The 27759-nt window shown below is 35.6% G+C and overlaps 1 protein-coding gene and 1 long non-coding RNA gene across 4 annotated transcripts; both read left to right on the forward strand.

The window, feature by feature from the left end:
* On the forward strand, window positions 7055-9631 carry LOC107639607 (homeobox-leucine zipper protein ATHB-12-like). The gene is made up of 4 exons (XM_016343155.2): window positions 7055-7783; window positions 8442-8725; window positions 9206-9286; window positions 9381-9631. Exons 1-3 carry the CDS (start codon window positions 7703-7705, stop codon window positions 9279-9281), a joined length of 441 nt encoding a protein of 146 aa, XP_016198641.1. The 5' UTR covers window positions 7055-7702; the 3' UTR covers window positions 9282-9286; window positions 9381-9631.
* Window positions 11691-14575, forward strand: LOC107639608. 3 transcript variants are annotated; one of them, XR_002361611.1, is made up of 4 exons: window positions 11691-12327; window positions 12424-12557; window positions 12676-12824; window positions 14515-14575. It is a non-coding gene; the product is annotated as an uncharacterized LOC107639608 (long non-coding RNA). The 3 variants fall into 3 exon arrangements; XR_002361612.1 differs by having other exon boundaries at window positions 14501-14546; XR_001620230.2 differs by having other exon boundaries at window positions 11692-12327; window positions 12424-12553.

Consider the following 27759-nt stretch of genomic DNA (forward strand, 5'->3'; position numbering starts at 1 on the left):
AAATGATGGTTCAGGTTCACTAGGCCTACAAGGCCATTTTGGGCCAGAAGGGCGGCGGCCTGTAATCCCTCCACTGTTGGGAGCAGGAAGTGGTCGCTGCTCTGTTATTAAACCAGCCTCACGCATTGCCCTCCATTCTAGGAGCCAAGTGGCCTAGGCCTTCGCCCAAACAACCGGGCCCAACTCTCAACTTGGAGTGGGCAGGCCAACAGTTTGCCATTGCAAGCCCAACCTAGCAAGCCAAAGTACCTGTTCCATCACCTTAGTTACCCCCACTTGGGTCACAAGCTGGCGTTACACAGCTCGGCGGAAGGAAAACTACAATCAGAAGCTTATAAGAACTATGCTTTTCTTCTATCTGCCCGATATAGGACTATAGTGATATATCCAAATTCTGCTGAACAAAACAAATCTATAGAGAATGCACTATAAGAATTCTCGAAGAATACCGTTAGATTCTTTGATATAAACCTTAGAATTCTCAATTCAAGGAAAACAATTTTTTGTCCTTGCAGACCCTGAAACTTATAACAGAATTCAACTTTAAGATACCAAACGTAACAGGCAATAGAGAGACAGATTGTAATATACATATTTTATAATTAATTGCAAGTATAATATTTACAGTACATCAAAAAGACAGACAAAAGAAATAAATATAAAGGTTGAAACTATCTTCCTGACTAAGATAAGATTAACATTGTCAATTTTCATTTTCATCCTAATATAAATGCTAATATTTATCACAACCTTACTATATTTTTGTGCCTTATTTTTCCTAGTGTTTCAACTTCAACATCAAATTCATCTTGTTCAGAACCAACAATCCCAATTCCATTTCCATTCTTGGTTTCTCCCCATAATATCTTGACAGCCACGACATCACCACTGCTTAGAACAACCTTGTAGACCTTCCTAAATAATCCACTCCCTATCACATTGTCTTCACTCATCAATTTCACAATTTCAAACTCATCAAAGCCCAGCTTATGAAACGACCTCCACTTTTCTTCTTCTTTCTGAAGTTCCTATATCTTAGGTAAAACACAACCACCCCAAGGATGAACAAGATTCCAACCCCTTGGGAATTGTTCTGTGATTTTAATTTGGAAATGAGGTTTGGATTGATGAATGATTATGATGTTGAGAATGTTGAGATATGAACTTTGAAATATTCATTTGGCATATGAATTTGAATTATCTGAGATACGAGGTTTCCTGGATAAAGTACCATGGCTTGCCACCACGTGTACCAGGTTAAAAACTCGATACTCTGTTGACTCTACGACATAAGTGTGACCGGGCACTATATAAATTCCCGGGAATGTTATCCCCATTGAGCAATATTGATTATTTAAGAAAAAGCTATGCATAGACTCTTGGGATGCACATCAGGGGACAGTCTAAGGACAATTCAGACTTGTCGAGTTGGCTGGATAACCGACAGATGAGCCTCATCAGCCATAGGACAGGTATGCATCATATGCATTTGTATGCTTTGCTTGGGTTTGAACTTGTTTTGGTTCGCCTAATTGCTAAACTGTTCTTAACTGCTACTTGAACTATTTGCTGTAACTGCTACCTACTTGTGCTTTCCTTGTCTGTCTTGCCTATGTTTGTCCTGGAGTGCTACATTTGAGAATGGACTTTGGTGCTGAATTAATGACTATGTTGTTTGATTGCGTAGTTGGTTTCTGATTGAGATTTTCTTATAAGGAAAAGTTTCAGATTTCTGAAAGATTAAACATTGTTTCTTTGAAAATGTTTTGAAAGATTTCCTATGGGTTTTAAAAGATTCATAAGGCAATGATAATCACTGAACTTGAGAACAGTTTTTTTATTAAATATCTTCTTATGACAACTTTGAAATTCCATGGTGAGACCGTGTGGTTAGGTTCTCACCTTCCTACAGCTTTACCTTTTCAGGAACCGGATGAAGAAGCATTAAGAAGAGATTATACTGCGTATGGTTTATATGTTGTTGTATTAATTAGATTATTTTCTTCCCTCGTCTTTGTTATTACAAGTTTGTAAGAGGGATAGGAATTGTATGTTTTATATGTATAATATATTGAGTTATTATGTAAGGAGTCTTGTATATGAATCTATGCCTATTTTCTTCCCTCGTCTTTGGTTATTACAAGTTTGTAAGAGGGATAGGAATTGTATGTTTTATATGTATAATATATTGAGTTATTATGTAAGGAGTCTTATATATGAATCTATGCCTATTTTCTTCCCTCTTCTTTATTATTACAAGTTTGTAAGAGGGATAGGAATTGTATGTTTTATATGTATAATATATTAAGTTATTATGTAAAGAGTCTTGTATATGAATCTATGCCTGCTTGTATTTTTCTTAAGATAAAATATTTATTTCTGATTTTTTAAAGAAATCAGCAATACAGTGTCGAGTCACAGGCTCCTATTTTAATATTTAGTATGTAAAGTAGTCGTAATACTTCTTGCTATCAGAGTAGCGCAGCCGGAAGCGTGACTTCTGATAGTGAGGGTGTTACATTATGGTATCAGAGCAGTCTTTCTTGTAGAGCCTTGGGAATGGACTGATTATGCTTTAATTGCATACTCTGAGAGTCTGTCATGTAGTAGGTCTTGTTTGAATAACGAGAATAGAGCTTAATGCACATGACGGTCTATTAATTAATGCCATTAGTCTTGCATTGCATAATTCATGGTATTAAGTTTGGCCGGCTTAAAACTAGTGAATTATATATATGTAAGCACTAATGGGTTGTCATAGACGATATGCGAGTCATAGATAACGCGAGTCGTGGGTTTTAGGAATGTTAGAAACTGCGTTCCAGAGATTAGTTCCGTTTCGACGTATAATCTTTATTCGTGCTTGACATTATCTTTTTCTTTATCAATTATATTGGAATCCCTAGTTCTTGATTTCTTTCTTGGAATGTGATTTGGATATTTTTCTACTATATCTTGTCATTCATATATATCTTTACTTGATTATGTTCCTAATTGTTACTTGAATCTTTAAGGAACATTCAATCTTGATACTGTTCATAAATTTAGTATTTGTCGATTTGATCTCCAATTAGTTTTGGTGCAATGCATAATCCTTGATTCCTAAATCATTTGAAATATTAAGAGTCGCGATTCGTAGTAAACTGATTATGCGATTTAGTTCTTCTGTTTTGTATTCTGTAACTATTGTGTGTCCTGCTCGGATTACAATCTTTGATTTTGTGTTTCTTCGTAAAAATGATAAAAGATGACCTTGTTTTGATAAAATGTATCAATTCTAATAGTTTTCTTCTATAACTCTTATCTTGGAATCTTGTTTTAAAAAATAGTTCCATTTTGGTTCTTTTTCTGTTTGATTCTGATTGTAACCATTATTTGAATTTTGAATACGACAGCCTTTGATTTTGTAAGTACTTTCCTACAATATATATATATAAAATAATAAATAAATAATTTCTTTATATAGTTACAACATGCTTCTATCCAAGAGTATTACTTAGTCTTTATTTATCTTTACAAGAATACTTTACTTTAGATTTTTTTATTTGAACATAATTTAATCCTTTTGTAACATTATCCCAAAATTTTATGCACACACACATATATATATATATATTTACTTAACTATGTATCTACGAACTCTTCAAGCTTCCTAAAGTAAGATTTCTATTTTCATTTCAGTTAATTTTCATTTAATAAACTTTACACAAATCATTTTAATTTGAATTTGATCTAGTATAACATAATATTTACCTTTGTTTAGTTTTTTTTGAAAAATATTGAATTTATATACTTTCTTTAGAAAAAGATAAACCAATTCCCTTAGGTTCAATTTGAAGTTGTTCTAAATTGATGTGCTCTCTTTCCTATTATTGCTCATGTTGAAGCTCTTGAATTCAGAATTCCTTCTTAAACTTTCGAATTAACTCCCTTTACATTACACTTCATTACTTATATACATCCTTGTTTGTTGATAATCTCACGTATTTTCAAAGTCCTTGCGAAATACCATCCTTGTCTAATTGTGAACCTGAGCAATCTCCCGATTTCTTGCAAATACCGTTTATGCCGTTTGTCCTTCTCTTCTCAAGTTCTGTATTCCTTGTATGTTAGCTCCTAGTGACATGAATTGTGCACACGAAAAATAAATTTGGTAAGTGTACAAGGTTATAAGGAGTCGCGGAGTTTCAAGGTAACGCAAACATATATACTTTGCTCAGTTCCCCCCATTTTTTATTTCATATCTTCTCTTTTTATTAGATAAGTTGATCGTCCTCTTAAATTTATCTATTCCTTGTGGACCTTTCATTTGATTGCGTTCCTACATATTCCCTTGGATTTTGTAAATGACGTCCTTGACTCTGGTCACTTTCTTGTGAATCTTGTACTTTGATTTAGCTTGAATTCCATTCTAATGGATGCACCGTTTTCTTTTCATCGTCTCCATTGAAGTTCTTTAATCTCTCTATATGTACGCCTCTTATTTGTAAATTGCTATCTAAATCTTTAAGAATGTCTATCCTTCTCATTATACTCCTCTTTATGAAATCTTGCACTCTCTGACATAATATTGGAATTGTTTTAGGTACGATGCCAACCCTTAAATCTTTGAAAATGTAAAGTGTCCCTTTTTATTATATTGTATCACTACAAGAAAAAGCGTATTTATCGACGCAAAAAAACGACGGCTATCTCTCCCGTCGATAAATTTCGACGGCTTGCTGTCGATATTTAAAAAAATAAAATTTAAAAATAAAATAATAAAATCGACGGCCTGGTCGTCGATTTTTTTATGCTGCATTAACCCTTCTTAAACTATCGTCGTATCGTCGACGAACTAGGGAGACGAAAATACTTTTATTTTAAAATCGACGACCATGTCGTCTATTTTTATATTTAAAATATCGACAACAGTTCCGTTGATAAATTGGAACAGTCTAGATTGCTTTCCAAAATTAAATGAATAGTGTGGATTTAATGTATAAAATAGACGTAAAAGACGTTGCTTTTTTTTCAAATTAAAATCGACAACTCTACGTCGATTTTTATTGCTAAAAAAAACAATCCTGCACCCACTTCCCGCTTCCATGTTCAGAAGCACAGTTTTGGGTCAAAGGGAGCAACACACAGTGACCCACCAATTCAAAAGTAGTAGCACTCAGTTACTCTCTCCCTCTCTAGCGATCCCACAGCCGAGTTGAACAAAGCCTCCATATTCTTTTCTGCATTCCTCACAAACCCTCACTATCCGCTGCCGCCATCACGGTTATGCCACTGTCACTCCGTTTGCTCACGCCGCCGCGTGCTCTGTTGCTGCCGTGCCGCTGTTGCTCCCCACTGTTGCTCCTCTTGCTTGCGCCGCCGCTGCTCCTTCTCTCTGTTGCTGCCGTCGCTCCTCCTACTTTGGTCCTTTTCCGCTCTCTCTCAATCAAGCTCACAAGAACCAGGTATCGTTTTCTAACTGTTACTGAACTCTTTCCAAAGCCAACTTCAGTTTCATTTGGAAATTCCCTATTTCAGGTGTAAACTTGACCTAATTGTAATATCCTGTTCTCTAAATTTAAAGAGAATATATAATATATGTTGCGAAATCGATAATTTAAGTTAGCTCAAGAGAGACCATAGCTTTTGCATCTCCTGAAGCATTGAGTCCTTTACAATTGAGCCTGAAGTAAGGAGAATCAAAAGACTCAAATCTCATTTGTCACACAAAATCTAGGACGAAGATCAAGTATAGCTCTTCTCTAATCCTACTTCTTAGTTTCAATAGGATTTTTTTTTTATAGATCCTAGTTTCAATAGGATTGATTTCTTATTATTTGAACACATTAATTTGAATCACCTAATTAATAATATTTGGATAAATTATATTCAATTTCCTAAAATATTTCTAAATTATTACATTCATCTCTTCTCTAATTGTCTAATTTATACTAGCCATCCCTAACTTATGATTTTTATTTTTGAAGTGATTTTGAATTTTTGATATACTTGCTGCTTTGGTACAAGGAACAAGAAAATTGGAGTTGAAAAGGTAAGTGAATTGCATGCAGTTCCAATTAAGGATCCAGCTTCCAGATTGAAAAAAAAATTGAATACTTTTTACTGTTGTATCTTGGTTCTTGAATATAGTTCTTTTCTTTTTTTTTTTTTTGTCTTGCTGTGCAGTGTAGCAGTGCTAGTTGTTCCAATAGTCAGTTCAGTGGTTGCTCTGGTGGTTGGAATTGTTATTGGGATTTATATCTGGAAACACAGATACATTCAAAAGAAAAGAAGAGGTAAGTGACTTATTAGTACCTTACTGTACTTACTTAGGAGACAATTATGTTTAAGAATGTTTACTCACTCGATCATCATTCTGGCTTCTAGGTTCATATGATGCACGTTTTGCATTTTCATAGGCTTGTATAGATATATAAATATATAATATAATATAAAGTCTCTCTGTATACTTCGCTGGAAGTTGTACTTTAGTGGCAAATTTGTTTGATCGGTTATTGTAGTTGAAATTTCTATTTTGCCTTATTTAAGAGAGATCGTTTTTACTTATTATTAGTTCTCCATGCATCATGGTCCCCTTTTGAAATATTTGTCTTCGGATACTGTGTACTCTTTATGTGTTTAATTAATATAATGATCATAATATAAGCTAATTCATGTGTCGTAATTAATCCTTGTTAAGGAATTATGAAAGTCCCATTTAAATATGGGTTATATGGCGTCCCCTGCTAATTCTTGATTATTAACTACAATAATAAACAAGTAAAAAGTATTTTAAGGCAAAAAGAAATGAGTATAGCATAGGTAGATACTAAGGGAAACTCATGTATTATAGTTATCTATAATTTGTGGAGTTTGGATCCTTGGAAGGTCCTCTTCCATCAAAGCTCTTCAGCATTCCTCAAATTCAGCAAGTGTAAGTTCCTAAGATCCTTATTTTGAATCTACCTTTATTATGTTATATAAAAATTGATGTTATTTGCATTGTAGGAAACTGAGGAACAATGAATTGAACAATACATTAGACTTAGGTGACAACATTTGTCCATTGCAGCTTGTTGATCTTCAAGACAACTAGATTTCCTTAGTAATCCTCCGTTCGCAATACAAAAACACATTGATGTAATTATCTGGTTAGAAAATATTTGCATGGTTTAGGAAGTTGATTAACAATTATAAATGTTTAATCTCTTGAATTTCAGTCTTATAGGAAATCCAGTGTACAGTGTTCTCTCAAACACGAACTACTGCCAACTTCAGCAGCAGCCTAAGCAACCTTACTCGACAAGCTTGGCGAATTACTTGATAAGCTTATTTTAAATTCAAAGTAGCTTTAGTCAGAAGGGTAACTTTCATTACAAAACCTGTTTATAACTTAATCATAAATGGTTGGATCATTGGCAGTATGTATGGAGTCTTATACTATAGGCTTAACCTTAAAAGGATTAGTCCTTTCTGTGGGAAGTGGATGAAGAATAAATAGTACAATAAATAGTAAAAGGTTGAATGAATCTGATTAAAATTGTGAACTCTTACAGGTTGCATTCAGGACCAAGGTATTCCATCCCAAAATAAACAGTAATGGCAATATTTGCCTAGATATACTGAAAGAACAATGGAGTCCTGCTTTTACTATATCCAAGATAATGCATGCATGGACATATTTTTCTTCTTCTGTTTCATGATATGATATGTTGTATAAATGCTTATTGTTAAAGCTAATGATTTTATGCAGGTGCTGCTGTCAATATGTTCATTGCTAACAGGTCCTGCTGTCAATATGGTATAAAAATTGTATTTTATAAAACGATATTGCAGTCTAAACAGAGCACAAATTATTTTTTGTTTTTTTTTAAATGTGATTTTGTGTTTTTTTTTTTCTTTAGGATGAGTTAAGACAATTCAAACATGGCTAGTAGACTTAAGGGAGGTGTAAGAGTAAAGAATCCAAACATGGCTAGTAGCACTAAGAAGATGCACTGAAGCTTAGCTTAGTCTTCATTCAAAACTATTTAGTATTAACGTCTAGGGAAGTTGCTATCATTACCATAAAAGGTTTCCTTCTTTAACATTGCTTCTTTATTTCTTTTAATAAAAAATATCATAAAAATAGGTTATCACATGTAATTTCTTCCTACAGAGAACCAAAGACATCAAGAGCCACACGGTATCTAATCCCATAGGTCCATATGATCCTTCATTTGCAAGTTCCAACAATAACCTTCCCATTCACATATACATATACATATACATATACATAAACATAACATGCTTTCTTTATTGCTATATATTCTGCACCTGATCCCCCCACTAGTCTTTTAAAACTATATTTTTCATAATATTTTCTATGTTGGTGACAAACATATTTGTCTATTTCTATCCAAGAATTCCAATTCCATAGATTTTGAAATTAAAATCATCATCCATTTTGAACCCACTAGGCATATATGATGGATGGTGATGATGAGTATATTCAAGCATCTAAAGGGAAGAATGTTGAAAGTTTCACATGTTCAGAAGTAGCACTACCACAGAACAAAAATGCTAAGAAGAAAAAGAGTAAGATAGAGAACAAGAGAAGGTTCAGTGATGAGCAAATTAGATCACTTGAGTGCATATTTGAGTCAGAGTCCAAGCTTGAGCCAAAGAAGAAGATTCAGCTAGCAAGAGATCTTGGATTGCAGCCAAGGCAAGGTTTTATATGGTTTCAGAACAGATGGGCAAGGTGGAAATCAATTTAAGCTAAATTTATATGATTGATATAAGTTTAAGGCTTTATATGCAGTAATATTACAAATTTGGTGGTGAAGTTTATGACTGTGTGGTCTTGGTTAAGTAAAATCTATAACCTCATACTAAATTAGCAAACAGATAAGCCTCTCACATGGAACATATTAAGATTGCTCGGAAAGAAATCAAGCAAACTGTTGCAAGTATTTCGAAACAAATAACAAAACTTGCTAGGACATGCATTTTTGAAAACACGTTTGTTCGACAGCATCTTTCAGAATAATAAAAAATGGCATAAATATCCTGAACTCATTGTAGTTTAAGATGATGTAGGCTACTAAAGCATTCTTGTTATTTTTCTGTTTTCTTATTGGTTGACTTTAAGAAATATATTGGATGATTGATAAATCCATTTCAGCTTATTTGTGAAGTTTGTTTCTCCTCTTGGACTCTGACACTAGTGTTTACCTGACAGATCACTTTTCCTTTTAATGGTCCTTTATAGAAAGCATATGGACTTGCCTCCTGAATTTGACAGATCACAAGTTTAGTTAAGGTATGTATCTGAATATATTATGAATTGTTAAAGAATGTCATTTTAATAAATTTTCTTTAATTTTCTGTTTTACCTTTTAATAAAATGTGTATAGGATATGGTTGGTAGAGATGGAGATCGCAGCCGTGGCCGAGGCCGAGGCCGAAAGGGGAGCCTCAGATTCACATGATGCCTACTCTGGGTGTGCCAAGATCATGCACTCAACAAGCCAATAAACCTTCCAACACTGCCTCACATGGTGTGCAGAGTGATCCAAGCTATTTAATTACTTTACTTTAAATATTTTGTATTATTAGTGGATTGCAATTTAAATGAATATAAGTCTAAATTTAGTTATTTATCTTATCTTGAGTTTTCATATTAGAGGATTATTTATTACTTTGGTAAGTTTGTAAACTCATTATCTAATATTTAGTATAAATTTTATATTTATATTTAAAAGTTTATTTGTCTTGTTATCTAATATTCTGTATACATTTTATTTATATATTTAAAAGTTTATTTGCATTAATTGTTTACTATTTTTCAAATAAAAAAAATAATTAAAACATATAACTATTAAAATCGACGGCAACTGTGTCGATTTTATTAAATCAAATATCGACGGCAATGCTGTCAATTTTATTAAGCATATTTTAGACGAAACTGTTGTCGATTTTATTGAATCAAATATCGATAACAATGTTGTCGATTTTATTAAAACATATTATAGGCAAAACTGTTGTCGATTTATTTGAAACAAATATCGACATAAGTGCCGTCGATTTTATTATATAAAATCGACGGCAACGTTGTCGATTTTAGTAAGTATGCAGAATTTTCAATATCATATTATAGACGAAAGAGCTGTCAATTTTATTACATTATTATCGACGACAAGGCAAGCCGTCGATTTTATTAGAATTTTAAAAAATCTACAAGCTTAATAGCGACCACCTCCTGCGTCCATTTTGCCGTCGAAATTTAATATTATCGACGGCTTAGCCGTCGATTTTAACGATGTTTCTTGTAGTGTATTGGCTTATGTATTCTAAATTGTGCCATTCAATTTGATATATCGTTCCTCCTTCTCTTTTCTTGACTCCATTGTTTGAGCATCCTTGTTTACCTGCAATTGCATTTATTCTTTCAAATTCTCGCGAACGCGGTCCTTGTCGCTTTTTCTTTCTTTTCTATGGTCTATTATCCTTCTGAGTATACTTCTTGCGACCGTTAAACTTAGGTAAACGACACCTTAGTCCTTTAGGACACATTTGGTGAATGCAAAAGATGAAACTCGTAAGTATACGACATCACAGGGAGTTGTGAAACTTTGTTTTACGTGAAAGAGTTCTGTTGATATGGGATTTATGACCAGTGGTAAGGTTTGCAAAGTGTTTAACAAAGTTGAGAACCTTCGCATGAGTTGCTCAATGAAGTACGATTAAGAATGGTGGAGATAAATTATGTTGAAGTTTGAATAGTTGAATCTCTGAAGTTGGTATGAGATCAGTAAGTCGATGTTAAGCACATCATTTTAACCCCGGCTTGTTTTATAAACTTTTTCTACCTTACTTTTTCATCACGTGTTTGAAACATATCATCTTGTACATTAAGCCTAACTTGTAACTTCTGTTTCGTATCACACTTATATCCTTTATACTTTTATGGCATATGAAAAGCCTGGTATTTAAAACTATATGTATATATATAATGAGGACTTTTTGCCATCTCTTTAAATAAGTTCAAGAGTGAAGTAATATGAAAATCTCTTTTATTTTGTATCAATTTTCGAGGACGAAAATTTTTATAAGATGGGTAGGATGTAAGCCCCAAGACTTTTGAAAAGTCCTATTTTGAACTAATCTCAAATTATATATTTATTTATAGTTTCAATTTTAGAAATTATTTTTAGTGAAAATAATTAAAGGCAATTAATTGGATTTGAAATAAATTAAGGTTTTTATCCAAATTTTATAATTATGGATTATTTTCCTATTCATGATTAAAGTTCTAGAAATTCGAGAAATAACGAGGTTTGGCTATTTAAATTAGAATTTTGTCTAATTTTATAATTATTGAATTATTTTCTATATTTAAATTATAAAATTGGTAGTTATGAAATAATAAGAATTTTATATGATTAGATTTTAGATAATTTAATTTATATCATTTAATACTTTAAGTTAAAGATAAAGAAAAATTAATTATATTATCATGAATTTTCAATTAGAGTAATTTATTGAAAATCGATTAGCATTTTTATACCACAAATAATATTTTAAAATAATTTTAGAGATTTAATTAGATTTTCAAAATTTATACTCCATGCCCCAATTTTATTAAAATTATTTTACTATAATTAAATCCAAAATCTTAATTTTATACACAAACCCTAACCTCAACTAAATTACAATTTTTTCCTTACTCCTAATGAAATCCTAGCCGCCATTAGCCCTCACCCCACCCTTACCAACACCTACAGCAGCTGAAAACCCCTTTTTTTGCCAACCAAAATACACGTAACCCATCAGGAAAAGAAAGAAAGAAGGAAAGAAAGAAGGGAAGAGGGGAAGGGGACCGCCGAGAAGAAGGAGAGGAAGAGGAAGGGAAGCTGTCCGCGCCCTGCACCCGCGTCAGTTTCTCGCTGCCGTGCTGCTTCGCCGTCCATGGGGAGTCGCCGTCGCTGCCGATCTGTCACGAGCCGCCATCGCAAGTCAACGACGAAGAGAGAGAGAGCCGCGAGGAGGAGGATCGTGCCACCCAGTCACCATTATCGTCCTCGTTGCGCCGCCGTCGAGCCCACTGAGCAGAATCCCATCGCCGCCGTTCGCACCTCTATTGCCGTCCGAGAAGCTTCCATGGCCATTGCCGTCGAGCTCACAAGTGAGAGAAGAGAGAGTTGCAGGTGAGAGGGAAAGGTGTTGCACCGCCGTTCTTTACTGCGCAGCCACCGCCATGCCTTGTCGTCGCCAGAGTTGCCACCATCGCGTGCCACCGCCGCTTTTCACAGTCGAGGAGAAGCCTTGCCTACGCTGCTGCCTTCTGGGCTAGATTCATCGGTAACCTTGTTTCTTGCTTTCTTGAACCCTGTTCTACTTCTTTTCTATTCCACTGTTTTGATTATTGTTGGTGTCTCTGCTGCCTTAATCACTCAGATTAATGCTACTGCCACCACTGGCTTGCCATTTCTGCTCGGATGTGCCCTTATTCGCCGTTCTGATTATTGAAAGGAAATGTTGTTGAAGCTATGGCTTCTCCGTTCCCCATTCTCTTGTTTCTTTTCTGGTAGGTAAGACAAATTCTGTTGTAATTTATCTTGCCATAATACTCCATTTCGACTCTGTTTTATTAGTGTGTAATGTTTCTTTTTTCCTTACTTGGTTGTATTTATTCTGTTTGTTACCTAGAGCTGCTGTGTTTGCGGTTATTACTTTTGCTTGCCATTCTTCTCCGCTAGCAGAGGGTGCTTGGAATACAAATCATGATGTAGTTGCTGCAGAATAAGGTGAAAAGAGGGTTTATTGCGTTAAAATAGCTGCGGGTTTGATTATTTGAGGTAGGATTTTTCTTAAATCTATTTTACATTACAGGGTTGTTATAAATCGATATTAACGCGTACATTTTTGTGATTTCGTGAGTCTTATGAATTGAATTGAGTTATTTTGGTTGAACGTGATTATTAGTTTGATTGATAAACTGATCGATTGAGAAAGTTGGATATTTGGATTAGTTGATTGATGTTGTTAAAGTGGTTTTCCTTGAATTATTGAGAAGATTTATTATTGCCTTTTAGGTTAATTTTGGAAACGGTTTGATTTTAGAAAAGATTTAATATTGAAATTTGATTTGATATTAAACCCGATTTGATATCGGAATTTGATTTTAAAATAAATTTGGAAAAAGACTTGATATTTGAAAACGGGTTATTTATTGAGAATGATTTGCTATTTTGGAAATGATTCGAAAAGTGTTTGAGAAATGGTTTGATTTGAAACTGTTTGAGAAGACCGTGAATTCTTAACTATTGATTGATGCTGTTGGTTGAAGTCGGTTTAAATTACGATTTATAGGATTGGTTGATTGAATTCTGGATTTTGCAATTTCCTTGGATTGAGTGTTGTTGTGGTAATGGTTATTGGAAGTGATTTGACTGATTAACAGGCATTTGGTTTGGTTTGGTTGGGACCTGAAAAGGGTGGCAGTGTCCAAGTTTTAGAGGAGATGCTGCCGATATTTTATAAAATTGGAAGTTTTATTTGAAGTAATTAATTTAAAAGATTTGTGTTTAAAACATTATACGTTTTAAGATTGATTTATTTATCAAAGAAAGAATTACATTTTGAATTGGGATTGTTAACGGACGGAATGGAAAGAAGGATGATGAGAATTTTCTTTGAAATATGGTTTCTGAATGAATTTGGAAATGAGGTTTGGATTGATGAATGATTATGATGTTGAGAATGTTGAGAATGTTGAGATATGAACTTTGAATTATTCATTTGGCTTATGAATTTGAATTATCTGAGATACGAGGTTTCTTGGATAAAGTACCATGGCTTGCCACCACGTGTACCATATTAAAAACTTGATACTCTGTTGACCCTACGACGTAAGTGTGACCGGACACTATATAAATTCCAGGGAATGTTACTCCCATTGAGCAATATTGATTATTTAAGAAAAAGCTATGCATAGACTTTTGGGGATGCACGTCGGGGATAGTCTAAGGACAATTCAGATTTGTCGGGTTGGCTGGATAACCGATAGATGAGCCTCATCAGCCATAGGACAGGCATGCATCATATGCATTTGTATGCTTTTCTTGGGTTTGAACTTGTTTTGGTTCGTCTAATTGCTAAACTGTTCTTAACTGCTACATGAACTATTTGCTGTAACTGCTACCTACTTGTGCTTTCCTTGTCTGTCTTGCCTGTGTTTGTCCTGGCATGCTACATTTGAGAATGAACTTTGGTGCTGAATTAATGACTGTTGTTGTTTGATTGTGTGGTTAGTTTCTGATTGAGATTTTCTTATAAGGAAAGGTTTCGGATTTCTGAAAGATTAAACATTATTTCTTTGAAAAAGTCTTGAACGATTTCCTATGGGTTTTTAAAGATTCATAAGGCAATGATAATCACTGAGCTTGAGAACAGTTTTCTTTTTAAATATCTTTTTATGACAACTTTGAAATTCCATAGTGAGACCGTGTGGTTAGGTTCTCACCCCCTACAGCTTTACCTTTTCAGGAACCGGATGAAGAAGCATTAAGATCAGAAGGGTTATACTGCGTTTGGTTTATATGCTGTTGTATTAATTAGATTATTTTCTTTCCTCGTCTTTGTTATTACAAGTTTGTAAGAGGGATAGGAATTGTATGTTTTATATGTATAATATATTGAGTTATTATGTAAGGATTCTTGTATATGAATCTATGCATGCTTGCATTTTTCTTAAGATAAAGTATTTATTTATGGTTTTTCAAAGAAATCAGTGATATAGTGTCGAGTCACATGCTCCTATTTTAATATTTAGTATGTAAAGTAGTCGTAATACTTCTTGCTATCAGAGTAGCGCAGTCAGAAGCGTGACTTCTGATAGTGAGGGTGTTACTTATATAGCTTTAGAAACAAAAATGACAACAACAATAACAACAAAATCTTGTCCCACTAGGTGGAGTCGGCTACATAGATTAAACGATGCAATTGAACTCTATCATGTATCATGTCTATAGAAAGACCATTTACATGAAGATCTCATTTGACCAATTCATGGATGGTCTTCCTCTGCCTTTCACCATTTGTCCATCTTCCATCTCTTCCACCTTCCTGACTGGGCACTCTATCGGTCTTCTTTTCACATGTCCAAACCACTTGAGACGCGTTCTACCATCTTTTTCACAATAGGTGCTACTCTAACTCTCTCTTTTATATATTCGTTCCTTATTCTATCCAATCGCATATGACCACTCATCAATCTCAACATCTTCATTTCTGCCCTACTTAACTTATGTTTGTACTCCCTTTGACCGCCCAACACTCTGTACCATAAAGCATAACCGATCTGATAGCAATGCGCTAGAATTTACCTTTAAATTTTGAAAGTATTTTTTTGTCACATATAAAACCAGACACATTTTGTCATTTTAAAAACAATTTTTTTTAATTTATCTTTGTTTCTATTCATTAAAATTCTTTATAATAAAATGTCACGCCTCTTCTAAGTTTATTGTTCAACACGTAGATTATATATTTCCTTTTTTGGATCTAAAATTAGTGTTTTTCTATGTAATATGTAAATACTGTTTGTCTATTTTTATGAATTAAAATATTTTTTCTCTAAAAAAAATAATTATTCACTTTTAAACTCTTATACTTTTACAAATAATTATCCATTCAAAAAATTAATTTAATACTAATCCTTCTTTTGCATTCATATCCCTTATTAATATACTTTAATCAACTTCAATAATAATACTAAGTAATCATAGTAATTGATATTAAAGGTAATTTAATAAATTCATTTATTTTAAAATCTTAATACATTTAATAGTTTTATTGATCCGAACAAAATTTAAAAAATAAAATTTAATTAAAGAAAGGAGAGAGTAAATTATAAATACACAAAATAATAGTTCTTAGTAAATAGTATTTTTACAAAAAATAAGATATTTTATTCATGAGGATAAAATAAGAATTGTCCATGTCTAGGACATTTGAAAAAAAAATCTCCCAAAAATTTAACATGAGCTAGAATCAGAAATAATTAAAGAAGTAATGAAACTATCAAAAGTGAAAGTTCTTCGGCATAAGGGATTTGAGAGGAGTTGTTCAACTAGCTTCCAATAAGGTTCCAAAGTCTGCTCAGGAGTGTCATATTCGTGTTGGTTGAAGGGATGTACAAAAATCCTTGGTTAAAAAATCAGTTGATGAAGTAAACATCTCGTTTTATGAAGAAGCATTTACATTTTAGGTATTATAAGAATAAAATGATGTTTATTGCCAAGTATTTTATGTAAAGACATATCTAAGAGGGAACTTTTTCAGCTGTTTAGTTGGACTGAACGCATAAACGACATATACTTATTGAGAAAGTAAAAGAAGGTAGTTCATACATCTTTGCGTTCATACGATATACTATAAAAGGAGGAGACTTGAAGGCTATAGTAGATATAAATCGTATTAGATTGAGAGGTAAGGTTGTATTCGTGGGGGAAGCTAAATATAGGAGAATGTCTGATGTGAAGGACACGAACAAGGTGCAGCCACGAGGCCAGCTATCACCAGGAAAAGAAGAGAATCAGAAAGTCTCAGCTATCCCTACTAAAGATCTAACAAAGGAGAAAACGGCCCAAAATCCACACAGGAATGGGTGGACAAAGAAGGTGGAAGTAGTTGTGGCGAAAGAAAACTTGGTTTGGTTGCAGAGAAGCCTGGTAGGTAGAACGACGAAGGCTATTGACTATAGGTCCTTGAAGGAATCGGTTGCAAAGAACTTTCCTCAAGTTATTGAGGTGCGAGAAATGGAAGCATATAAAGCTCTGTTGACCTTTGACAGTCTGTTGAATACGGAAGAGACTTACACATTCAAAATGAATAGTCAGCTACAGTTGTTTCATAGTGTATGGAGATGGGACGAGTCAGAGAGGAGTGAAACTCGAAGAGTGTGGTTGGAATGCTTCGGGATTCCGTTACATGCTTGGTCCGGGGACACTTTCCGGATAATAGGGAACCAATGGGGTGAGGTGGTTGGCTACGACGAAGTGACGGAATCGTGCCGGTCCTTTAGTGTCGGCCGTAGACAAATTGACACATGTGTGATGGATGTGATCAATGAATGGGCCCATATCACAATAGGCACTAGTGGATTTGACATTTTGGTAAAAGAAATGGAACGTGAAACATATGGGACGAATTGTAAGATAGAAACTATGGAAGATGAAATGTTCAGATGTGAACAACAGAAGAATATATGTGCAAGAGTTTGTGATGATGTAGTTTTGTGGTCGGAAAAATCATTAAATTTGACAAACCGTACAGATCGGGTAACAGAAGTGATAATGGAGGGGTTGCGAGAGGAGGTTGAAGACAAGGATAGATTGCTGAATTCAGAAGCAATTTTAAACGAGTGGAGTTATGAATATCTAAGTCTCAATCAAATGAATTTAGTAACATTTCAAGCTCGTAATGTTGGCTTGAAGGAATAGATGATTTAGTGGGATATGAGGGGAGCACTAAAGTTGATTCCGAATTAACTGTGTCTTAGGATTATTTTTGCAACTCTAATGGGCTGGCTAAGAAAAATACGAAGAATGAAATACTAAAACCTAATCATAGGCACATGAAAAACCCCTATTTTATGATTCATCTTGTGCTCAATTAAGTGTTTTTATCAATTCTCCGCCCACTTATTCATATGGATTGCATGGTTTTATAATTCCTTCCTTATTTTATGATATATGTGAAAACATGTTTCCTATGCTTTAAAAAATACTAATTTTAATTATCCTTTATTACCATTCAATGCCGTGATTTGTGTGTTAAGTATTTTCAGGCTTTATAGGGCAGGAATGGCTTAGAGGACAGAAAGGAAACATACAAAAATGGAAAGAAAGCACAAAAATGGAGTTTTGAAGAAAAGGCAGTGACGCGCACGCGTGGACGACGCGGACGCGTGTCTAGCGCGAAATGGCAGTGACGCGTATACGTGAACGACGCAGACGCGTGCCTAGAGCAGAATACAACTGACGCGTACGCGTGACTGACGCGCACGCGTGACAAGGAAAAACTCCAAATGATGCGAACGCGTGACCCACGCGCACGCGTGATGGACGCCACGTGCAGAAAATTACAGAAGTCGCCCCCAGCGATTTCTGGACCCTTTTTCGGCCCAAATCCAAGTCCAGAAACACAGAATAGAAGCCAGAGAATGGGAGAATCAATAACAACAATTCATACAACATTCAAAATACGCAATTTTAGGTTTGAGATGTAGTTTTAGAGAGAGAGAGAGAGAGAGGTTCTCTCCTCTCTCTTAGGTTTTAGAATTAGGATTTCTTTTACTTTATGGTTATTACTCCATTCCAGGTTCAATGTTTACTTTAATTTTATATTCTCTTCTACTTCTAGTTACTCTAATGCTTTTACTTGTTAATTACTTATGTTGCCAAATTGGCTTATGAATCTTTCCATGTTAGATTTGAATATTCTATTTAATATAAATTGAGGTATTTCAGATTTATGATTATTTTATTCTATTTATAATGCTTTTAATTTAATTTAAGATTTATTCCCTTTTTACTTTGGTTAAGTAATTGGTGACACTTGAGTTGTCAAACTCAGCAGATGATTGAAAATTGGAAATTGCGGATTGATTTGGATTGCTCTAAAGCTAGTCGTTCCACAGGAGTTGACTAGGACTTGAGGATCAAATTGATTGGTCCACTTGACTTTCCTTTATTTAGTAAGGCTTAACTAAGTGGGAGCAATAACAATTCTCATCACACCTAATAAGGATAACTAGGATGGGATTTCTAGTTCTTATACCTTGCAAGAGATTTTTATAATTATTAATTTATTTTTCTTGCCATTTAAATTACTTGTTCCTTATTTCAAAAACCCAAAAATATACAATTTCATAACTAATAATAAATCATACTTCCCTGCAATTCCTTGAGATACGACCCGAGGTTTAAATACTTCGGTTATAAATTTATTTGGGTTTTGTTACTTGTGACAACCAAATTTTTGTACGAAGGAAATTCTTGCCGGTTTAGAAGCTATACCTACAACGTAATTATTTTTATAAAAAAAAAATTCTTTACCAGCAGAGTTCCGATCGTCAAAAATGGCGCCGTTGCCAAGAAATTGCAATTGTGTGCCTTATTATTGGTTATTGTAAATATTTTATTTTGCTCGTTTATTTGTTTTTATTTTTGTTTTTAATTTTTAGTAGCTACTATGAGTTTGGTTCTAATGTTGTTAGAAGGAATGGAAGTTATAACAGGAACATGCATCAAGGTTGGAACAATCAAAGTTGGAAGGAAACACGAGGATCTGATCAACCCTTTCGGCAACAACACCTTCCAAGATACCATGGACAACGACCATCCTACAATGTATGCCCAGACAATAGATATGGTGGACCCCTTCGTGACAACCAACACCCACCAAAATATTATGGTCAAGAGCCATTCCGAGGTGCGTACCAAGATGATAAATATGGCGGACCCCCTTGTAGTTACCAACAAGCCCCATCATATGCCTATGAACCACCTCCTCAACATAGCTATGAACCACCACACTCACAAACCACCCACCACCATTCACCTCCATATGACCCTAACCCTTACCCACTCCAATTCCAATCCAATTACTCCCAAGAACCACCACTTCCATATGCACCATGTCCATATCCATCAACCCGAGAATCACAGGACCACCTCAAGGAAACAGTGAATAAATTTCATGCAACCCTTCACCAATTGGATCAAGCGATCAATCGATTAGCTTCCCGACATTCGGACACTCAAGGAACCCCCATGGCTTCATGTGGATAATATAATGAAGAACGTAGCATGAAGGAGATACTAGAAACTCCAGTGGACAGTACGGAGCATGACTTTGTACTGGAACAAGTGGATGAAGCTGTAATTATCAAAGAAGAAGAATTGGTTAAAGACTTAGGAGATGCTGAACCTCCATGGGAATCAAGAATTGTGGAGAATTCCGCCAAGCAGTTTTCAATTGATGCTAAGGAGGATAGTGCACAACCCTAGAAGCATATATCTTATGAAGAACTGGACGGAACAGCTAAAGAAGCAAGTTTCCTTGGTAATTATCATCATGAATTAAGCTCTCCTAGTAACGAACTTGCATCCGCAAGTGAATTCTTTGAGATTGAAGAATCTTCCCCAAGTGAATACGAAGATGATGCGGAGGTAGAATTCTCCCAACCTCCAATTTATGACTTGAGTGATGAGGAAGATATCAAAGGCTTTGATCAGGACGTGGTTGCAGTTGAAGAAGTTTGCAAAGAAGTAGAGGAATTCACAAGGGAATACAAGGGAGTAGAGCTTGCAAAACCACTGGAAACACCTATCCCAAGGACATTACCACCAATACAAACTTCAAGTGGGTAAAATTCTTAGCCTTTATCTTTACTTTTCCACTTGAATATGGTTTGCTTGAAACAGATGGTCAGCTTAGAGCTCTTTAAGGCTTTAAGAGTAAAAGGAAAATGGCTCGCAATCAGAGCTGGTACGCAAGATTCAATAAAGCTCCACGCTTCAATTTGAGGTACAAGGATTGGTTTCGAGCTCGATTGAATGGGTCTCGGAAGATGTTTGGTCATCTTAATGAGAATTCAAATTCCGTACTACCCGGCTGGAAAAATGTAAATCAAGACAAAGATGGGTACAGAAGCAAGGTTTAGGATCCTGCAATTTATCCTGATAGTCAACACTCCTGGAGTCTGAAAACCTGCTTTAATTTGCTCAAAGGCTTTACTTGCCTAGTATGGGACCCTGGAGGCTATTGGAATTGCAAACGTTAGTGGAGATTTTTGGATGAGTTTAAGCATAAGCCACCATGACAGGGAGCTCAACGAATGTCCAACTTAAGGACTTTAACTAAAAGTGCTAGGTGGGAGACAACCCACCATGGTATAATCGTTCCTTTTTCAATTTTAATTTTATTTCGTTTTGTTTGTTTTTCATTTTATTTTATTCTATTTTTATTGTACCTGGATTTATTAATAACATCCGCATCTGCATTTTACATTATGCATACTGCATATTTCATATTGCATAAAAAAAAAATGCACCCCACGCGTGCGCATGGGTCACGCGTGGGCGTCGACTCAAAATCGACGTCACAATCTAATGCCCAGAAAGTTGGGCTGGAATCGTGCTGCTGGTATGCGTTAGGCACAATTTGGGCCACGCGTTTGCGTCAGTGACGCGAACGCGTCACTTCCCCTTCACACACACCACGCGAAAGCCTGGGCGACGCGTATGCGTCGCATGGAAATTATTGCCCCCTCAAATGAAACAGAGAGTTGCGCCAAAACGACGCTGAATTTGTGCGTTTAGCACAATTCTGAGCGACGCATACGCGTGCACCACGCGTACGCGTCACTTTCATTATCCCTCGCTCGCGCGATCGCGTCAATGACGCGTCCGCGTCGTTACGTTTCCACCTCATCCACGCGATCGCGTGACCCACGCGTCCGCGTGGATTTGAATCCACTTACCCCCTTCGACGCGAAACCCTAACCCATTTTGCGTCCCTTTCCCCCATTCCCCTTTGCACTCTCTCTTCCCCTCTGCCACCACCGACCAGCCACAGCCACCACCGCCCTGCATCAGGTTCTGCCGAACAACGATTCCTTTTTCAGTTAGTTAGTTGCATATTTTTTCGAATTTTATTCAAATTAGGATAGTTAGAGATGCATGATTGTAGTGGATTTTAGGTGGTTAGGTAGCTAGGATGTGGTTAGTGGATTTAGGCCAGATAATTGCGCCGTTCTTGTTACTTGTTTTTATCTGTTTCGCAATTTTAAATTTGCTATGATGATAATACTGTTCATATGCTGTTCTTTCCCATTCTTTAATGCAGATTGAGTTTGTTTATTCTGAACTCATGTGAATTACTATTTGTTACTCTTTTCTGCACTATCATATGAACTGTTTCTGCTGCTGTTTATTACCCGGGAACGTCCAATTTTTAGCCGGAATGCTACCTAATTTTTTCCAAATTGTTTCAATAAACTACCATTCATGAATTGGTTTTGGTAAATTCAAGTTTTGCACTAATTGGTTTCAACCAAGCCAATTCATAAATGAATGGGCTAGCTTTCTTATTCTTTCTGATTCCCTTATTCATTAAACCGCCTTATTGATGATTTTACTTTCATTCTGCAATTCTTTTATATGAATTATCATCAATAATCTGCAATATTTACTTGAATGTGAGTTACTTGTTATTCAATTTTGTGAAATTTTTGATGAATTAAAGAACCACAACACCATGCCACTTACTTTGACTTCACTTTTTATCTCCTAACTGCTTTAACTCTCTAACTTTTCTCTTGGTTTTTACCTAACAACTTTCAAACTATTTCAAGGCATGATTACTGTTGTTCCTAATTAACAAGAATTCCGCATATCATAGATTTTGGATTGTGAATTTCATTCTTAAACTTTTAACTTGAATACAGTCCAATATTTTACAATTATTTAACTCACTCCATGCTTATATTGCTACTTTATTCCTCTTTTGCCCTTCTATGCTTATATTGATAAAATCCTATTTGCTTACCTATTTTCCTTCTTTAGTTCCTTAAACTGTATCATGGAACTTCTGCTTTTCAGGATGTCTGAACCTAAAAGCAAAGGAAAGGGCAAGGCAACCACAGGAAAAAGGAAAAGAGGAGAATCCTCTACCACCATCTTAGATATCCTCCATGATGATTCCTGGCGGGAAAAAAATTTTACCCCGCAGGAAAAGGCTGATCAGTTGGTGCCTGCCACAGACCCAATAAAGTTTGCCAACAGATACTGTGAACTCAAGTATCCGGTCTTTCAAACTTCAAGGAATTTATACCTGGAAAAGACCCTTAAAATTCCAGAAGAACTCAAACAATACACCTCAGAACAAATTAAACAGAGAGGCTGGTTCTTCTTGGAGAGGAACTTAACTGAGGTCAATTCATCCTGGGTCAGAGAATTCTACTGTAACTATTTCAAAATGACCCTGGATGCCATACAGCTTAGAGGCAAACAGATTCTGGTTACTAAGGAAGCAATAGAAGATATCCTCCAGCTCCTACTTAATCAGATAAACCAGATGGTTATCAGCAGGCTGAAGAGGATATGAGATTCATGAGGTTTGACTGGGACGCAGTAAAGCAGACTATAGCTCTTGATCCTACTGTCCCATGGGTCATGGACAAGTCCACAGTGGCCCCAAAGGGAATAAAGCTTATCTATCTAAATGATGAGACTCGGCTTTGGCAGCAGATTCTGAGTAACTACGTGATGCCGAGCACTCATGAGACTGAGGTGCCAGCTGCCATGATTACCCTCATTTGGTGTGTGATGGAAGGCAATGACCTATATCTTTCCCGCTTCATTCGGTATTATATGTCCAGAGTCCATGTCCGAGGCACTCTGCCCCTTTTATACTTGATTACTCAGATGGAACACCGAGCTGAGGTGCCCTGGAAGATTGCTGATGAAAAGCCACCTGTCGCCGAATGCTAGAAGATTATCCCACACAGCAAGAAGTTCCAGGCTTTGGGCTACTGACCACCCTTTCTCACTGACTCTACTGAGGCAGCCACATCTTCTGCTGCCCCTTCAGCTCCTGCTGCACCAGCCACCACCACAGTACCTCCACCTGCTTCAGAGCCCACCTACCACCTGGTGCGCCGACTCTTCGAGCGCCTGGATCGGATGGAGCGCCGCAACAAGCGGTGTTATGAGCATCTGAAGCTAATGATCTGGTCCGACACCCCTGACATCCCCTCCGAGCCTAACACACCATCAGAGCCATCTGAGGAGGAGGCAGATAACCATGAGGCAGAGGCATGTGCAGAGCACCAGCAGGGAGCATCTCAGCAGGCAGAAGCCCAGCATGAGGAGCCTCCGCAGTTACAGCCAGCAGATCTAGAGGTCCCTCTACAGACAGAGCCTCCACTTCAGCAGGCAGATCCTCCGACACTCATACAGACTGCAGACCCTCAGACCACCACAGAGACACCAGCAGCACATCCTTCCGAAGATGCCACTTCTTCACACCTAGCTTGATAGAGCATCGAGGACGATGCTATTATTTAAGTGTGGCGAGATCGCCATCTCTGGCAAATCTTTTTGGTGAACCACTTTCAGACTCTCTTTATCCTATTTTTATATTTTTTTCTATATTTTATTTTATTTTATCTTATTTGTCTTTCAGTACTTGTGCATTTTTCTTTTACTGTATTTCTGTTTACTTTATTATATTTCACACTTTGGTTTGTATATATCTTAGATATTTAGTTTAGTTTGCACTTTTAGCTTATTAAGTTGTGATATAGAAAATATGGATTAATTAGTTTAGTTTACCCTTTTAGCATACGATAACTTGGTTTAATTGAAAATAAAAAGAGTAAACTAGAAACTTTAGCTTTTCAGAATCACAACAATCCAGTCAAAAATGAATATTTGTGAACACTGTGGATATCATTTGAAAATGAGCAGTTCAGATAGAATCGAACTTTCGATTGATCCAGGTACTTGGAATCCTATGGATGAAGACATGGTCTCTATGGATCCCATTGAATTTCATTCGGAAGAGGAATCCGAATCCTATAAGAATCGTATGGACTCTTATCAAAGAAAGACAGGATTAACTGAGGCTGTTCAAACAGGCACAGGTCAACTAAACGGGATTCCTGTAGCAATTGGGATCATGGATTTTCAGTTTATGGGGGGTAGTATGGGATCTGTAGTAGGCGAGAAAATAACCCGTTTGGTCGAACATATATATATATAGCAATAAATGTGAGTTAATTGATAACATTTTTTTCAAGGAAAATACTAAATTTTATAAGAGCCATTCAAAGATTCACATTGAGTTGAATGGAAACTCTTGATTTCTACTTGCATGATATACATAACTGATATATGATTTTTGAGCCAAAGAACACACAACCCGTGAGTTTTTGAGCTTAATTGTATGGTTACATTTAACCATAATTTTCACTCCTGTGTGTTTCTCCCTTCTTTTCTATGCTTGCAATCTTTACTTTGTTTCCGTCTATATGTCCAATATAGAATGTATTTACATACTTGCATGTGATTGAGGCCATTACTTGTTTTTGCTCACTCATCCCAAATAAGCCTACCCTTTTATGTCACCCTTGTTAGCCCCCATGAGCCTTTTAATCCCCTTCTGTTCTATAACCACATTACTAACCTTAAGCAGAAAAATAATTTAAAAATCTCAAATTGAATCTTTGGTTAGCTTAAGGTAGAGATTGTGAATCCACTAAGTGTGGGAAAACGTGGGAACATGAGTTGATAGGAAAATGTTAAATTAATAAAATAATCAGAAATTTGGGAGCATGCTCATGTGAAACCAATTTAAATTAAAATACCATGTGTATTGATATATGTTGTGTTTATGTTTCAGATTAAAAAAATTTTCTTAAATAAATAAGGGGATAAAATTACCCCATTATTAAGCTTAATAGAAAAATCTATGCACATGGGATAAAATCAAAAATAAAAATTGGTACATGAGTATGTAATAAGAAAGTGGGAAAATTATGGGAAGCTAGGCAAATTTTTATAGAGAATGTATATGTTAGGTGAGATCTTAGACTAATCAAAGATTCAATTGTATAGCTCACTTAGCCTTATATATATATCCTCACCTTTACCTTGGTCCCATTACAACCTTTAAAAAGACCTCATGATGTTTGTATGTATACATTAGATATTTGTTGATTAGTTAGATGAAGAACAAAGTTTTAGGAAGCATGACTAGAGAAGAATAGAGTGACTAATCCCAAACACTGAGTGACTAGAGAGTAAACATAAATCCAGTGAGGGTTCAATAGCTCATTTCCATATATCCATGTTTAATTATTAATTATCTTGCAAGTTTGTAAATTATTTTAACTCAACTCAATTGTGAATGTGTTTTAATATGGTCTGGCTTTAGTTGTACATATATGATTCCTTGAAAATATGAATCAATTTAACCACATGTAAGCTTTATGTATATAGGTGGATAGTAATTAGAAATGCATGATTCATTTAAGTAGCTTGTATTTAGAATAGGTTGCATTGCATAAGATTCCACCATTCTACCTTCATTCTTTTCTCTTGGATTTAGCATGAGGACATGCTAATGTTTAAGTGTGGGGAGGTTGATAAACCCCTATTTTATTATTCATCTTGTGCTCAATTAAGGGTTTTTATCAATTCTTTGCCCACTTATTCATATGGATTGCATGGTTTTATAATTCCTTCCTTATTTTATAATATATGTGAAAACATGTTTCCTATGCATTAAAAAATATTAATTTTAATTATCCTTTATTACCATTCGATGCCGTGATTTGTGTGTTAAGTATTTTCAAGCTTTATATGGCAGGAATGGCTTAGAAGACAGAAAGGAAACATACAAAAATGGAAGGAAAGCACAAAAATGGAATTTTGAAGAAAAGACAACGACGCGCACGCGTGGACGACGCGCACGCGTGCCTAGAGCAGAACACAACTGACGCGTACGCGTGACTGACGCGCACGCGTGACAAGGAAAAACTCCAAATGACGTGAACGCGTGACCCACGCGCACGCGTGACGGACACCACGTGCAGAAAATTACAGAAGTCGCCCCCAGCGATTTCTGGACCCTTTTTTAGCCCAAATCCAAGTCCAAAAACACAGAATAGAAGCCAGAGAATGGGGGAATCAATAACAACAATTCATACAACATTCAGAATACGCAATTTTAGGTTTGAGATGTAGTTTTAGAGAGAGAGGGGTTCTCTCCTCTCTCTTAGGTTTTAGAATTAGGATTTCTTTTACTTTATGGTTATTACTCCATTCCAGGTTCAATGTTTACTTTAATTTTATATTCTCTTCTACTTTTAGTTACTCTAATGCTTTTACTTGTTAATTACTTATGTTGCCAAATTGGCTTATGAATCTTTCCATGTTAGATTTGAATATTCTATTTAATATAAATTGAGGTATTTCAGATTTATGATTATTTTATTCTATTTATAATGCTTTTAATTTAATTTAAGATTTATTCCCTTTTTTCTTTGGTTAAGTAATTGGTGACACTTGAGTTGTCAAACTCAGCAGTTGATTGAAAATTGGGAATTACTGATTGATTTGGATCGCTCTAAAGCTAGTCTTTCCATAGGAGTTGACTAGGACTTGAGGATCAAATTGATTGGTCCACTTGACTTTCCTTTATTTAGTAAGGGTTAACTAAGTGAGAGCAATAACAATTCTCATCACACCTGATAAGTGTAACTAGGATGGGATTTCCAGTTCTTATACCTTGCAAGAGATTTTTATAATTATTAATTTATTTTTCTTGCCATTTAAATTACTTGTTCCTTATTTCAAAAACCCAAAAATATACAATTTCATAACCAATAATAAATCATACTTCCCTGCAATTCCTTGAGATATGACCCGAGGTTTAAATACTTCGGTTATAAATTTATTTGGGTATTGTTACTTGTGACAACCAAACTTTTGTACGAAGGGAATTCTTGCCGGTTTAGAAGCTATACCTACAACGTGATTATTTTTATAAAAAAAAAATCTTTACCGGTAGAGTTCCGATCGTCAGCCCACTAAAGGAAACAAGTGCAGCAAGCATGTGTTGGGCCACGAGGGCCCAATCTTCAAAGCCGTCCTTCATGCTGGTGACACAGGAACCGCTTCTGGGCCAAGTTAGAGGAAAGCGGGTCGGCCTTTAAGC

Source organism: Arachis ipaensis, chromosome B04 (genome assembly GCF_000816755.2).
Source record: "Arachis ipaensis cultivar K30076 chromosome B04, Araip1.1, whole genome shotgun sequence".
Lineage (NCBI taxonomy): Eukaryota > Viridiplantae > Streptophyta > Magnoliopsida > Fabales > Fabaceae > Arachis > Arachis ipaensis.